Source organism: Lepidothrix coronata, unplaced genomic scaffold (genome assembly GCF_001604755.1).
Source record: "Lepidothrix coronata isolate B3197 unplaced genomic scaffold, Lepidothrix_coronata-1.0 Scaffold24, whole genome shotgun sequence".
Classification (NCBI taxonomy): Eukaryota; Metazoa; Chordata; class Aves; order Passeriformes; family Pipridae; genus Lepidothrix; species Lepidothrix coronata.
Window position 1 is genome coordinate 3,133,032 of NW_016690204.1, and position 14,157 is coordinate 3,147,188.

The 14,157-nt window shown below is 40.2% G+C and overlaps 1 protein-coding gene across 1 annotated transcript in view; it reads left to right on the forward strand.

Annotated features, from left to right (window-relative positions):
• The window catches only part of KIAA0556 (KIAA0556 ortholog), a 58,129-nt gene that overhangs the window by 17,417 nt on the left and 26,555 nt on the right, over positions 1-14,157 (forward strand). Inside the window, exons 11-13 of the mRNA XM_017808683.1 lie at positions 101-307; positions 4,031-4,171; positions 8,997-9,894. Of these exons, the coding sequence (XP_017664172.1) occupies positions 101-307; positions 4,031-4,171; positions 8,997-9,894 (1,246 nt within the window). The remainder of the gene's footprint in view (positions 1-100; positions 308-4,030; positions 4,172-8,996; positions 9,895-14,157) is intronic.

Here is a 14,157-nt window from a genome sequence, read left to right on the forward strand (position 1 = left end):
CTTCTGACCCATCAGTGTTGCAATCTTAACAGTGTTTCTTTTTTTCCACACTTTACTGTTTTGTCACTTAAGGTTTTTACCGTATTTCATTTTGGTCCAGGTGACAGCCAGCGTGGAGGTGCATGATGCCATTTATGTGACTATGGAACTGCTTTCCAACTGGGGAAATCCAGGAAACGTGGGCCTGAGCCAGGTGGAATTCTTTGATTTACACGACGAGAAGATCTTTGTGTCTCCCCATGATGTGGACATTCGAAATGCTGACAACCCAGGGGATTTGTGCTGCCTGGTCAATAAGAATTTAAATGTAAGACAGCCTAGCCCTGGATATTAAAATCTCTCATTATAATGTAATACTCTATCACCAGGTTTTTTGTTCAGAAACATGATTGCATTTTGAACCTGACTGCTTAACAACTGTGATAATTTAAAAGAGTACAAATACTGCCTATTATTAACAAATCCAGCTTTCCTCAAGATGTTGGTATTCAGTTATAACTTTGCTTTAGAACAGTGTTTGATTAATTTGCCTGACTTGCTTAACTAAACAATTGGATGGAGGAAGCTTTAACTCTGCCTCCTTATATATTAACTCTATGGTATTGTCTTGGGTAAAAGAACACATTCAGTTTTTAAGTTTTGTGCTGTAGAATGAGATCACAAAACTTTGAGAACAGTGAATTTCACTTTTTTAGAGTGTGTGTGCTGATAAACTGAAGTAATTCTTGTGGTCTCAAGGTATAAGAGCTTCACTGCTAATTTCTTTCAGATGTTTAATATGAATTTTATAGGAGAGTAGAAAGAGGGCAAATATGCAGTGTTTTGAAATTTAGTTGAAACTCAGTATGGAGTATTATTTCCAGAGAAATATTTTTACTTGAAACATCTTTCTTACTGTCTCCTGAACACTGTAGTGTGGTGTCTAAATATCCATTCTCCTTTACAGGCTGTGTATCTGACACTCAGTAGTAGTAGTAGTGACTCTCAGACTCTCCAGCTAATTATAAATTATGGGGTAATACCTTCATTAAGCCATTATAAACCTGTTATTCTCAGCATTACTCATATATTTATATATCCCATTATTCTTAAGTAATGAGGTTTTACATTTCATTGATTAATATTTCTTTGATTTGTGACACTGTAATCTCCTCTCTTGAAGCTGGAAGGGTATTGCATCCAAGATGCAATCTGGACAGGGAATACATTCTTAAGATTTGGGAATGGGATACCTGAACTGCAGGTTCCTTCAGAAGTCAGACAGCCTTTCCAGTTTGTGTACATTTCAGGAGAGCTTTTGGGTGCATTAGAAAACCCAATAAATTAATCAATCTCCAAGCAACTAATATTTTCAACAGAATGATAACTTGACATAAAAACTTATTACGTGGAAAACTCCTTTTACCATTCTTAAAACACTTCCATCTTTGATCATTTAGGTGTACATTTGTCTTTGAAAATCGACAGTAGATCATCTTACTGAAGATCAGGGATTTTATTAGTTTATTTATTACCCTTGCAGACTTTTAAGAAGAGCACTTGAATTGCCTCCTTCCTTGTACTTTGTGATAAACTATAAAAGAGCAAAAAGCCTGGCAGAACATCAGGTGCTGTCTACTAACTTGATTTAGATTAGAGATAAGGAAGAAATAGGGTGAGGGTGGTGAGGCCCTGGCACAGGTTGCCCAGAGAAGCTGTGGCTGCCCCATCCCTGGAAGTGTTCCAGGCCAGGTTGGACAGGGCTTGGAGTAACCTGGGCTGGTGGAAGGTGTCCCTGCCCATGGTAGGGGTGGAACAAGGTGATCTTTAAGATCCCTTCAAACCCAAACCATTCTGGGATTCTGTGATAATGCTTAATAAGACATAGATTAGGTATTGCATTGAAATTGTTTTCTGTAAACCTTTATAGGTCTTTTAAACCTCAGAATAACAAGGACAGGTAACTGTAATTCTAGAAATATCTAACAAGGGTATTTCTTCCCAGTGGTGAACCCTTAGAGCCACGTCATTCCCCTTCACACTGCTTGAGTCTTCCTTTGCTCTCCATCAGGTGCACCTTCAGTGCCCACGCAAAGCAGCGTCCCACAAAATCTAAGACTAGAGGTTTCCACTCTCCCTTTTTGCCTTGATCCAGTTTGAATTCCAACTCCTTAACCTGTTCACCCTGATGGTTCAAAGAATTTTTGGGCTGGATTTTCCAGCTCTATTTGCAAAGACAGTAACCCCAGGCTCAAGTACCTCATGTGAAGGCAAAGACATCACTGTCGCTCTTGGTGATAAAACATGAGAGTCCTCCACAGTTTCAAGAGTTTTGACATGGATTCTTCAAGGTGCCTTCAATTTGTGGTGTCAGGTCTTTGACGTGCTAATGGGGACTGTAACAGCTGTGAGTTTGTGTAACCCCAGTCCTAAGTGGTTACTTCCACTGATAAACCAGAGATCTCTGTGCCTCTCACTCACAGTACTGGCCTGGCTCTGATGTACCTCCTGTTGTTTGGAGCTTTACAGAGAAACTGGTGAGAAGCATGGAGAATTCTTTCCAGAGTCCATTTTGGTGCTGAATCAGGTACCCTCCTGTGAAGGCACCTCTGGCTCTCAGTACACACCAGAACCTATTGATTTCTGGGGCATCAGGTCCTGGCTGGAGAGGTCTGCAGGTGGATTGCTCATCAGACGTTGTATGCTGTTGGGAAATTATTTTTTAACCATTCTTGTTCATAGTATGACTTCAAAACCATGATGCAGCTTTGAAGTTGACCCTGGAGTTGGGTTCACACTGATTTGAGGGCTATCTTTCATTCCTTTGATGTTAAGAGGCATCTTTCTGTTCTTCAATAGAAAGTATTAAACCTGTCTGGCACTCTTGTGGCTGTTTTTGCCCCAAGCTGACATTATACACAACAACAGTCTCCCAAAGCTTTTTGAGAGGCTTCTGGGGCAGAGACATCGTGACTTGGGGGAGTTTGGAATGTGGAGATGACCACTTTGAGAAGTGGATCTATTCAGGATATCTGTGAACAGGCTGCAGAGCTCTGTCCTCACCATCATTAGGCACACAGCTGAAGTACTCAGGAGGAAAGTTTTGTGATTACTGAAAGACTCACTTCAGAGTGAAAGGATGTGGAAAAATACTGACTGTGTACCTACTGTGTCACTGTATGTACTGTGTATCCTTGAGAACAGAAGGAGGCTAATTTATCTCCTCATCTCAGATCACTGAAATGTTACCTGCATGTGTATTCACTTTGTGCCCTTCTTCATCTCTGTTTTGAGATAACATTTGACATCGAGTATATTAATATTCAACATTTTGATTCTGAAACTCCTTGCCTCTTTCTGAGGTGCCACACATCCTTTTACTCCACTTCTGAACATTTGGAGGTAGCAGTTTTTTACAGTTTTCAGAATTGGTACTTTTAAGTCTCTTGATTGCCAGTTGTATGTAAAATTCATGTTGGGAGTTTCTGTGATATCTTTGAAAATATCAAGTGTAGAGTTCTATATAGCTCCAAGGAATAGATCTGTAAGTGATGTTGGCTGTCTGCAAAGCCTGATTAAAATAGAGGCAGGCAATAAAGTAAAATTCTATAAGATTTCCCTCTTTAGAGAGCAAACCAGAAGTGTAAGCACAGGAAGAAATCACAGAATGATTGTCCAGCGTCCATTGTGCTCGGTGATCCCCTCTAGTACAGGCAAAGCTGATTAATTTGATTAAAATAAACTGGGCTTGCTCTGACCCTGCAGTTCCAAAGCAGGGCAGGCTGCCTGTGGTGTGTGAGTGTGCAGATGCCTCCCTGGGACAGCGAGCAGCTGACCTTTATCTCATTGTCAGGTTCTTGGGAGCTGCCTTAGAGGCAGGAGAGTCGGATTTGCTGCTGGGAAATGAGGTTGAGGTTTTGCTCTTACGTAGTAGATTTTATTGAATTTTCTAATCTCTGCCTATTCTGCCGTGGGGTGGGGAGTTAATTAAAATTAAAACCCCTGCTTGAGGAGGAAGAGTTAGTGACAGTCTGCTTGTGTATGTTTTTAGCTCAGGAAGGAAAGCTGCCTCTGGATGTGCCCTTTCCATCCGCCCATCCAACTGTACTTTGTTATCCGCAATCCCACCCGGTCATGTGACTTTGGTATATCCAAGATCAAGATTTGGAATTACAGCACAACAACTCCCAGTGTAAGTAGTCTTTTCTCAACTACTCTTTGCTCTGCCTTGCCTAGGGAAGTTCAGTTTGCTCTTCTTTCTAAAAGCATGAAATAAAAATAGATACAATTTTCTCTAATAAAATAGGAGCTTTGAGGTGTCCCTGTCTGCTGTGAAATTTGCTTCTGTCTTAATTGTAAGTGGAAACAATGTGGTGATAATGTTTTCATAGGCACAATGAGCATTTTCTTTCAAAGCTATTAAAGATCTCTAAAGACCTAATAAAAGGCTTGCGTATTGTGTCACTTAATCCTTTACTGTGGTGAGAAATAAAGATTGGAAGGTAAGTGCATCTTAATATTCAGGACTCTCAGTTGTTCTATCACAATCTAACTATGTGTTTAAATATGTGTTTCCTCATGTATATAAATGTAAACAGGCTGACTGTTGCTCAAGTTTGGGTTTGTTGCTTTAATTAGAATCACAAATTGGTTTGGGTTGGAAGGACCTTAAAGACCATCTAGTTCCAGCCCCCCTGCCATGGCCAGGGACAATTAAAAACTCCACTGCTGAGTGCTCATAATAAAACAATCTACTGTTAGAAGAGAGACATATCATGGCAGATGGCAGATGGTCTCTTGTCTCTGTGTTTGAATGTCACCATGAAAATTATTCTTGTTTGTACATTGCAGTGTTAAGAAAGAAATCCCAGGTACTGGATCAAAGAGGATTTGCTGTCCTGGATTATGAATAAGAGGGTTTATCCCTCTGGTTCTGCTCTCATCCATGTTCTTATATAAGCACATATGGTAATTTATACATATGGAAATGGCCATGGAAGGGGCAGCTTATACAAATTTACTATTACATGATTTATATTTGTTTTCCTGGAATTTTAATAGCTTTTTCCACTAAAATTGCAGTCTGCAGAATGTTCCATCATCATTAGAGTGTGCGAAAGGGATGCTGTTCTTGGAGGTAATGGTAGGATTTGTTACCAAACCTCCTGAATATAATGCAGGAAGAACAGAGAAATGGATGGCTGTGTGTCAAGGCACTGCTTTTTTAATAAACTGCTATGAGGCAATCTGTAAAATCCACTGGGAGTGTAATCCCATGGATTTTGGTGGAAGTGCAGCAGTTTATACTTATTAAAGAAATGTCTCATTATCCTTAAGGTGAAAGAATAGCAGGCAGTTCTGCCTAGTTCTGTAATTTGTCATGAGGAAGTTTTGTCTGAGAAGTATAAACCCCCAAAATATAATTAGCTAACAATTTTCTTCCTGCTAGTGTAAGTCCAGAGCCAGATTTCTGTGTGGATTTTTGTAATAATTCTTACTCCCTTTTCCCCCCTCAAATGGCACCTAAGCCAGAGGTGCCCAAGTGCTTCCTGAAAAAATAGGCAAAGAATTAAGTCAGGCCAGTACTTTTGTATGTTTGAGCTTTAGAACTTGAGTCTAGAAGGAGAAAAAATATGTTTGAAGGAGGCTGTAAAAGTCTGATGACATCATTGCCATAGATTCCTCGATTCACTGAATTACAGGGAAGGTCTCAGAGGATGCTTCATCTTGCCTTTATTTACTTCAGATGAGATCTGCAAAAAAGGAGGTCATTTTTAGTCTGCAAGAAGGGAAGAAGTGTAAGAAAGGGCAGCCAGTTCTTTTCAAAGTTGTCTGCAATAGTCAGACATTTTAGAAGTACTTGCTACAGTCTTGAAATTGCATCGTTACTCGTTGCTGTCAAAACTTTCTTTGTAAGATCCAATATAATGTCTGTGGTGTGTCTTCACAAATCTGTGAGTGGAATCAATACTTTAATGCATTAAGGTCTTAGTTGCTCTCCAGTTTGTTCATTTTCTTCTTCAAGTGGTTGCCTAGTGTGTGTTCCTCCTGTGCATATGCTCATGTCTGTTCTCTTGAGCTGGAGCTTTGTCAGTGCTGGATTACCACTTGATTGACTGTAGGGCTGCAGCAGCTTTCTTACAGCACAATTAGTTCTATAGAAGAACTTTTTTCTTCTCATTCTTGACTTCTTTCCTATTGCTCCTTCTTTTTCACACTTCTGCGAGAGATCAGGCAGAAGCAATTTCAAGTCCTTTATCCAGGGGTAATTCTCAGAAAAGTGCCTCTGGTTTTATGCTTTGTCCTTCGTGCATAAATATCCCTGAAATGGCCAGAAATTGCATTCTTCTTGTCCAACTGGGAGGCACTATCCCAGCAGGCACTCTGAGGGCTGAAGGTGCAAGCTGGGGAGGAACACCAAGAGAAACTGTAGAATTACTTCCACAAAATCTATCTTTTTTTTTCCTTTCTGACACTGATCACACCTCCCTGCTTGTTCTGAGACATTGTGCCATTTTAATCACTCTTCCAGGAGGAAAAAAAAAACCCTGCCTTGGATGAAGCATTGGGTATTTGTTTAGAGGGTGGAATTACCCATGTGGAAGGGACTTTTCCAGCCTCCTCATGCTCCAGGAGAGCGGAGCAGTGGTACCAGGGAAGCTAAACCGTGGTGCCAGTCTTTCCCACCAGAACTGATCACTAAGCAACTGAAAAGCTCAGAAGAGGGGTGGGAGGGAATGAAAAAGAGCAGTTCTTAGTCTTGTGCCTGCATATGTTTGTTCTCGGAGTCTCTGAGATCTGTTCATGTTTTTCCTCCCTGAGGCTCAGTCTGCTTTAGGATTTTGGTGCAAAAGATTTTCATTAGCTCTTTTCCTGGTTCTTCCTGAATAGATGGTTTTCCTGAGCTATCAGCTGTTACTAATGCCTGCCCCAGTTCAGTCTGTCTCTATTGTCCTACAAATATCCGTAGCTTTGCCTGGTTCATCTGGATACACTTCAGACACCTCTTTTGCTTCCTAAAATACCTGTCTCAGACATTCCAAAGCATCAGAGAACAGGAAGTCTTTTCCCACTGACTGAAATAGTAATTTTGAAGTGACTGGCCCTTTTCTGGGCTTGGCTGTCCCTCTTTCAGGGAGAATGACCTCCACCCTCTCATTTTTGTTATGTTTTCTGTCCTTCTCTGGTACTGGTGAGTGGAGTGGGATTAATTTCAAAACAAGTTGCTCTTAAGGTTGCTGATTTTAATTTAAAAAGGTGAGATTGACAAATGCTTTTCAAATGAACATGTGTATTCCTGTGGTCCCATGCAGTTTCTATCTGTTTCCAGGTAAAAATGCAGAACTAAGAGCTGAGTGTTCCTAACAGCAGTAGAGGCTGGGATATTATGTAGAAATGTTGCAGTTATCCCAAATTCAGCTGTGAATATCCGAAATCTCCAGCATTTAAGGAGGACGTTGGCAGTCCCGACATACAGAAATTTAAAAAATAACATTACTGGGGCATCCTGATAGTATTTCTCTTCCCCATCATAATTTCAGGCAAAGCCACGCAGGTAGCTTTTTATAGATATAATTATTGAAGTGTTGTGATCCCCAGTTAGAGCAATCTATCAGTGTCCTCATTCAAGGGGAAAAAATATCACGTTTTATGGCCAAATGCATCAGTACAGGCTTATAGCACTTTATGAGACTCGTGGAGTTCCACAGGCAGCCGTGCCATAATGGCCAATTAAACTGGGTTTACAGCTGTTCTTTGAGAAGTTACTGAAGGTTATCTTTCCCTAACAGGAATGTGTCTCACATACCTACACCTGCTTCCCTCCCTCAGCTGTAGCTTTCTTGTTATCCCTGCATCTTCTGCTTTTCCTGTGGGTAGGTCCATATTACATTTTTTGCCTCATACATGGTATTATTTGGAAAACAACACAATAGACACTATAAAGGCTTGTAAGCTTTAAACAAGTGTCTTCAGGAGTGAAGAGCCAGAGGCATTTGTATTTGTAAGGGAAGGAGTAACTGGTTTAGGCTGGAAGCAGAGGAAAATTTACATCAGTATTCAAGCAGAACTGACATCCAGGAGATGAACAAGAGGGATGAAACTGAAACTTCTTACTTTCATGCAAAGCTTCTTAGTTTTCATGAAAAGAAGGAAAGAACAGAGAGTCTTTTAAAGGCTCCACGAGATGGACACGTTACTGAAAGTTAGAGAACAGAAAGGAGATGGATTTTGTCTCATCTTCTATATTTTCTTTGAAGATAATGGTATTTTTGTCAAGGAGGAGAAAGGGTTAGATCGAAATGGTGAAGAGAATAGAAAGAACATTAGTTCCAACTTCAATGGAATGAAAAAATCAGGTATTGGTGGGTGCCACAGAGAAGGAGAACATAGAGATAAAGTTGTGAGTGGCAGAATTGTGTCTCAGATAAAGGCCTTCTATTTAAAAGTCTAGTTAAGTGTTGGGATAGGCTATCAAGGCAGATTAGTTGAAAACTGTTAAAAACAGATTTCTTCTCAATGGTGTAGGTTATTTTACATTCTTCAGTGGAAAAAGATGGACTGGATGATTTTTTTTGCTGTCCTTTCCAGCTCTGTTATTTCTTTGTAACTCTTTTTAACTCCAGTGGCTTTGATCTGGGTGGTTGTTCACTGTGGAACATGTCGTGAATCTTCCAGATGCTGAAACAAAATGTGCCTCTGGAATTTATATGCTGATCAAATAGAATTATACTTAATCTAGGCTTCTTCCCTCAAGCTTTTCTAAATAATCAAGCCTTGCCAGACGAAATGGCTCATAGTAGTGTCTAGCAGGGCTTTCAGTCCTTTTAAATAAAATCTTAAATATTCCACAGTTGTTTGAGCTTTAGATTAAAAGGTAGTCAAAAGCATGTAACTGACACAGGGTTTAATTGTTTTTGTCTGTCTATTGATTAATTGTTCAAATGTCAGAGTCCCAGAACAGTGATATCTAATGCTTGAAAGCTTAATTGAAATTTTTAATACTTTTATTTTTGTAGGACCTCGATGTTGGAGCAAAGAAGGTGAAGTTATATGTTGATGAGAACCTTGTATTTGAGGGTGAATTAGAGAGAGCCTCTGGAGATCTCTTTGCTGACCATAACACTACAATTGACCTTACAGATCACAAGCAAGATACCTCTGCATCTCCCTCAGGTGAAAGGGAAGAAGTAAATGCACCTGCAGTCACAGATGAGAGAGCAGACCTACATTTTAAATGCTCAGAGTCAAGCAGTACTTCACTAAACTGGAAATCCCTGCCAGAAGAAAATCTTCTTAAGCATAAAATGAACTCAATCAGCTTTACAAAGAAAAATTTGCCTGAGTTAGAGGATGATCTAAAAGCATTCCCATCTCAAGTTTGTATAAAAGATGCCAGAGAGAATTCAGCAGCAGCAGCAGTTGCAGAGCACGTTCAGTCTGATGATGAACTTTCTCTGAGCGAACAAATGGAAAAGTTGACAGGGAGGAAACTGTCTGATTCCACAGGTGCACTTCCACCTTGGTTACAGTCATCTTCCCAAGTAACTGAGAACAGTCATGTTACTCCCAGTAAGCAGAAGCCTTCCTGGCTTGCTACAGAACGTAGTTTAAGCTCGAGATTTCAAACACAGTCAGATGGAATCATGAAAAACTTCTCAGACCTGACAAATGAGGATGTCAAATGTCAGAGAAATGAACTGGGAAGACCCAGCAGTAGGAATGCAAATGGAGATGAGAGGTCACTAGTGCTGACCAGAAAGGATGGTGATGTGGGCTTGGACATTTTGGAGCAGCTTTCTAACAGGAATTGCTGCAGCTCACAGTACCCTACGAGTGGAAGGAGAAGTGTCAGATGTGGTAAAAAGCTGGGATTAAACACTATAAATCTTGGAGAAGAGGATTCTGCCCACAAAGGTAAGAGGTCACAATAGCAACCTCAGTGCAGGTGCTGACATGTTCTCCATTTTGCAGCAGCACAAACTCATTTAAGTGGAAGGGACCTCCTGAGATTCCTGGAGGTGTAGACAGGGGGATTTTAGTTTTGCTATTTGTGGTATTTTCCTCATTCATACTCTGATAATACTCAAAGTGTCTCTCCTTGTCCCACACCTGATGTGAAATACTCTTCTGAAAAAAATTTACATTCTGATTTAGTGGGTTTTAATTTATTTGGAGCAGATGGAAGACTAAATTCCAGTAGATTATATTCCAAGAATTGACAGTTCCTGCAGACAGCAAATGTTTGCTAATATCAATTAAAATCTGCAAAAAGATAAAGAAGAGTGTGTCCTCAAGTTAGTGAGTAAATTTACAGAATTTATTTGTTTAGTAGGTTTGTGTCTTTCTCAGTGAGAATATATTCTGAATATATTTATTCAGAGTGAATGGAAAACTGCCCTTCTTTTCCCTTCTCTGCTCATGACTTTACAAACTTCACCATCAGACATCTTGTTTATTTATGAAGAGTTCTCTAGTAAATTTAGCTGTTATCTGCTCTGTGCCTTTTGATTATCCTTGTCATCTTTCTCCAAGCCTTTATAAGTTCCCCTGGATCCCGTTGGAGGTGGAGGATCCAGATTTGTGTGGTTGTGTTGGCAGTAGCCCAGGGAAGGGTATGAGAACTGGGCAACTTCTGAAGTTCCTGCTCTCTCCCAATCTCTGGTAATCCATGGCTAAGAAATTTTCTGGGTCTGGGGTAATATTTTTGTGTTTAACACCAGAAGAATAGAATTTCTTACCCACAGGTTCTACTTTGTCTCTCTTTTAACCAACTTTGCAGGATTTAATTTTAGTGTCACCTTTTCAGTTTCAAGCCATGTCACTCTGATTCCTGGGTTTTTGGGCTCTTCTTACCCTTCTTTGGCATTCTGTAATTCTTCAGCATTCAATATCTTGTCTCAAATGAAGAGAGTCTGGCAGAACAAGGACAACAGGACCCAGGGAATTGGAATAAGATGGTATAAAACTACAAATGGAAATTATGGTTGTGATTTAGCATCAAAACAATTTGCATGAAAGTGTAGCTTGCTGGGTATTGAATTTGAGTGTTTACATTAAAGTAATGGTCATTAGGGACAGGAAATGTAACTAAATGCATTTGAAGTGCCAGTTCAAATTCTGCAGCAGGTGCTGCATGATTTTTTTCAGACAAAGGCGAGAAAATGCTTCTTTCTAAACTTAGGATGTCTGGATTTTTTGTTCTCTGACCCTCTGTGAAGAAAACAGCAATTTCATCAGTACATCTGAAGTTATACCTCAAAGAGGAGAAAAACAGGGAAGTATTTGGCATAACTGCCATCTTCCCTTCAGCCACCCACTCACCACAGCCCTTTTGCTGTTTCACACATTTTACACTATCTTTGTTAGATTAAAACCTTAAAATTATGGAAACTGTAAATAAATCTCACCTTGGGAATTTCAGTTCAGTTCTAAAAATGGAAATAATGTTGGAGTTTTAATGTAAGGTGTAAGATGAAGGTTATCATGGATCTATACAGTGTCCTCTAATTTTGCTCAGAGCAGGTTATTTCATGTGGTGCTTAAAGCTCCCGATATGTTTTTGTCCCTGGGAAAATTGCAGCCATCCAGCAGCTTTTGTTCTCTCTCTGCTGTGCTGTGCAGGGTAAAACCATCTTCAAAGTGGAGCTGAGTGAGCTTTAACAACAGGGAAACGGTTTTAAGTGTTTCCCTGAGAGTGGTGGATTTTAATTGGCACAGGGCTGAGGGAAGTGCAGCTTCCCAATGGAAGTGTGTGACAAAGGGAAGGCTGCAGAGCCCCCTACCAGTGTCACAGCATAGCTTTGGTCACTCAGTGAAGAATAATAAGAACAACAGAAATTAGAAATAGCACGTACATGCTTGCCTCGAGTTAATGTTGCTATAAAAACATCAATTTTTCTTTGATAACCGGTTTAATGTGCAAAGGAAATGATGGGAGTCTGCTGATAAAATTAGCAAATAACATATAATTTGGGTTATTATGAGTTAAGAAGATTGAAGAACTCGCAGAAGGATGAGCTTGAGGACTGAAGCAGTGGAATGCAATTCCATAGTACCGCTTTGCAGGCTCCCTTGGGGACTAATAACCAAAAATGAAGTTGTAAGCTGAGTAATCATCAACTGCAAATGACCGAGGAAGGGAAGGATCATGGTTGAGTAGCTGATGGCAGATTGAGCGTGAAAGGCTGGTGTGACGCAGGGTGATTGGAGCAGAGCACTCCCAGGATGGATCAGCACAGGCTTTTGGGAGAGTTAGGGAAATGTTAATATCTCGGCACAGCCACTTGTGAGACGTCAGTTGGAAAACTGCAGCTCTGATCATCCATTTTCAGGAAAGCTGATTACAAAGTGGAACAGATACAGAAGAGAGCTTTTAGGATGATTTGGGAAATGAAGCATGTGATTGCAGCATGGAAATATGATTGCTATTTATAACTGCAGGGAGTAGAAAAGAGATTAACACAACAGAGGGAGAAGAAAGGTGTTTTCTTCAAGGTAGTCTTGGCCCAAAATGTAGTTTAGGAAAGTTTTGAGAGGAATTGTATGGGCTGTGTTGCCATCAGAAGCAGGATGGGGACTTGGTGGTTGAAGACACCAGACACCCATCCTAAACCCACAGGGGAGTTGGAAGTTTGAAGTGTCATTATAAAATATTACATTTTAAATTCTTAAAAAAACCCCCAAAATAGCTTCAGCCCCTGGGCTCTGCTTTTGGGTCTCTCTGCTTCCCTTTCAGAGCTTCACTTCTCCTGTTGTCACTCCTTAATGCAGCTAACAAACCTGTTAACCTCCCATTGAACTGCCTCAGAAGTGCTTTAGGATTGTAATCTCTGGGCTGTTTGAAGTACTTGACGTTTAAAAAAAAATTAACAAGAGAAGGGAAAAACTCTCCCAAACAAGGCAAGTCAATGGATGTCAAATACTTTTCTCATCCTATTCTGCTCATCCTGAAATTTTCAAGCTTTGACATTTTAAAATGATAAAGATATATACAGTGTCTTCTCCAGGTAAACTGTGAGGCTCTGGGATATATTGTTTGGGATCACCCACCTCTGGAGTGTCTGTACTGACAGTGGGGACTTACAAGAAGGGGACTTAGAAATGACTGATGTTCTCTGAAATATGAAATTTTTCTTCATATCTGCATTTCCCTTGTGGGGTAGGGAGGAAGGGTCAGGTTAGACTCTAGGGTTTCATTCTGGAAGGCAACCCTTTTCCAAGTAGTTTCCCATCTGCTTTGAAATTCTTATTTTTGTCTCAGGTGTCCCCACTGTAAATGATTATTTGCCATAGATAGATTAGGAACATTACCTCTTTCCAGTGTTTCCAGAAACACAGTTAAAAGTCAGTTGGGAGCAGTCTTTTGGGAAAACATTATTTTGCATTTTACAGCAATTGGCATTTATTCTTGATAACCATTTGTTTTAGTGTCCACCCAAGGACATTGTGCAGAAGTAAAATCTGGCCCATGGGCCTGTAATTGTTTAGAACTCCACTTCCTCTTCTTCATTTATTTGAAGAAAATACATAAGTGACTGGTTTATTGAAAATCTTTGTTATTATCTGTTCTTAATTGTTTTGAGATGGAAATTAAGCAGCTCCCCAGTGCAGCCACAGGAAGAACATGCTTTGCTCCCACCGTGTCCCTCTGATTTGTTGTCCTCACTGCATTCCCATTACATACTTTGTCATTGTACATCTCACACTTGCTGAAAAGTGAGAAAAATATTTGGACATCACCTGCACAGAGTGCAACATTCACCTCATCCTCCTTATGCTGAACCTACTTTTCTCACCACTTTTCTTTATATCCACGTGGCTGATTTTGAGAGGAAGCACCAGCTTTTCTCTGTAATGCTTTACATTAACCAGTTCAGCCACTTCCAGCTGTATAAAAGATCTGCAGAAGTGCAGATAGATGATTTAAACTGTTGTGACAGCCACACAATAAGTATCACTGGGCAAAATCCCAATTTCTTTGAGGGTTGAGTCAAGAATTCGCAGCCTAAGAGTTGCAGTTGGGATCATGGCACGTGCTCTGCTCTTGTAATAGTTAAAAGTGATTGTTTTCATTATGTCTAAATGGGGAAGAGAAACTGGGACATGGAGCCTTCATAACAGGGAGGCAATATAAAAGTGCTGCTGGAGGAGAATTTCACAGTAAGGGACACGAATAAG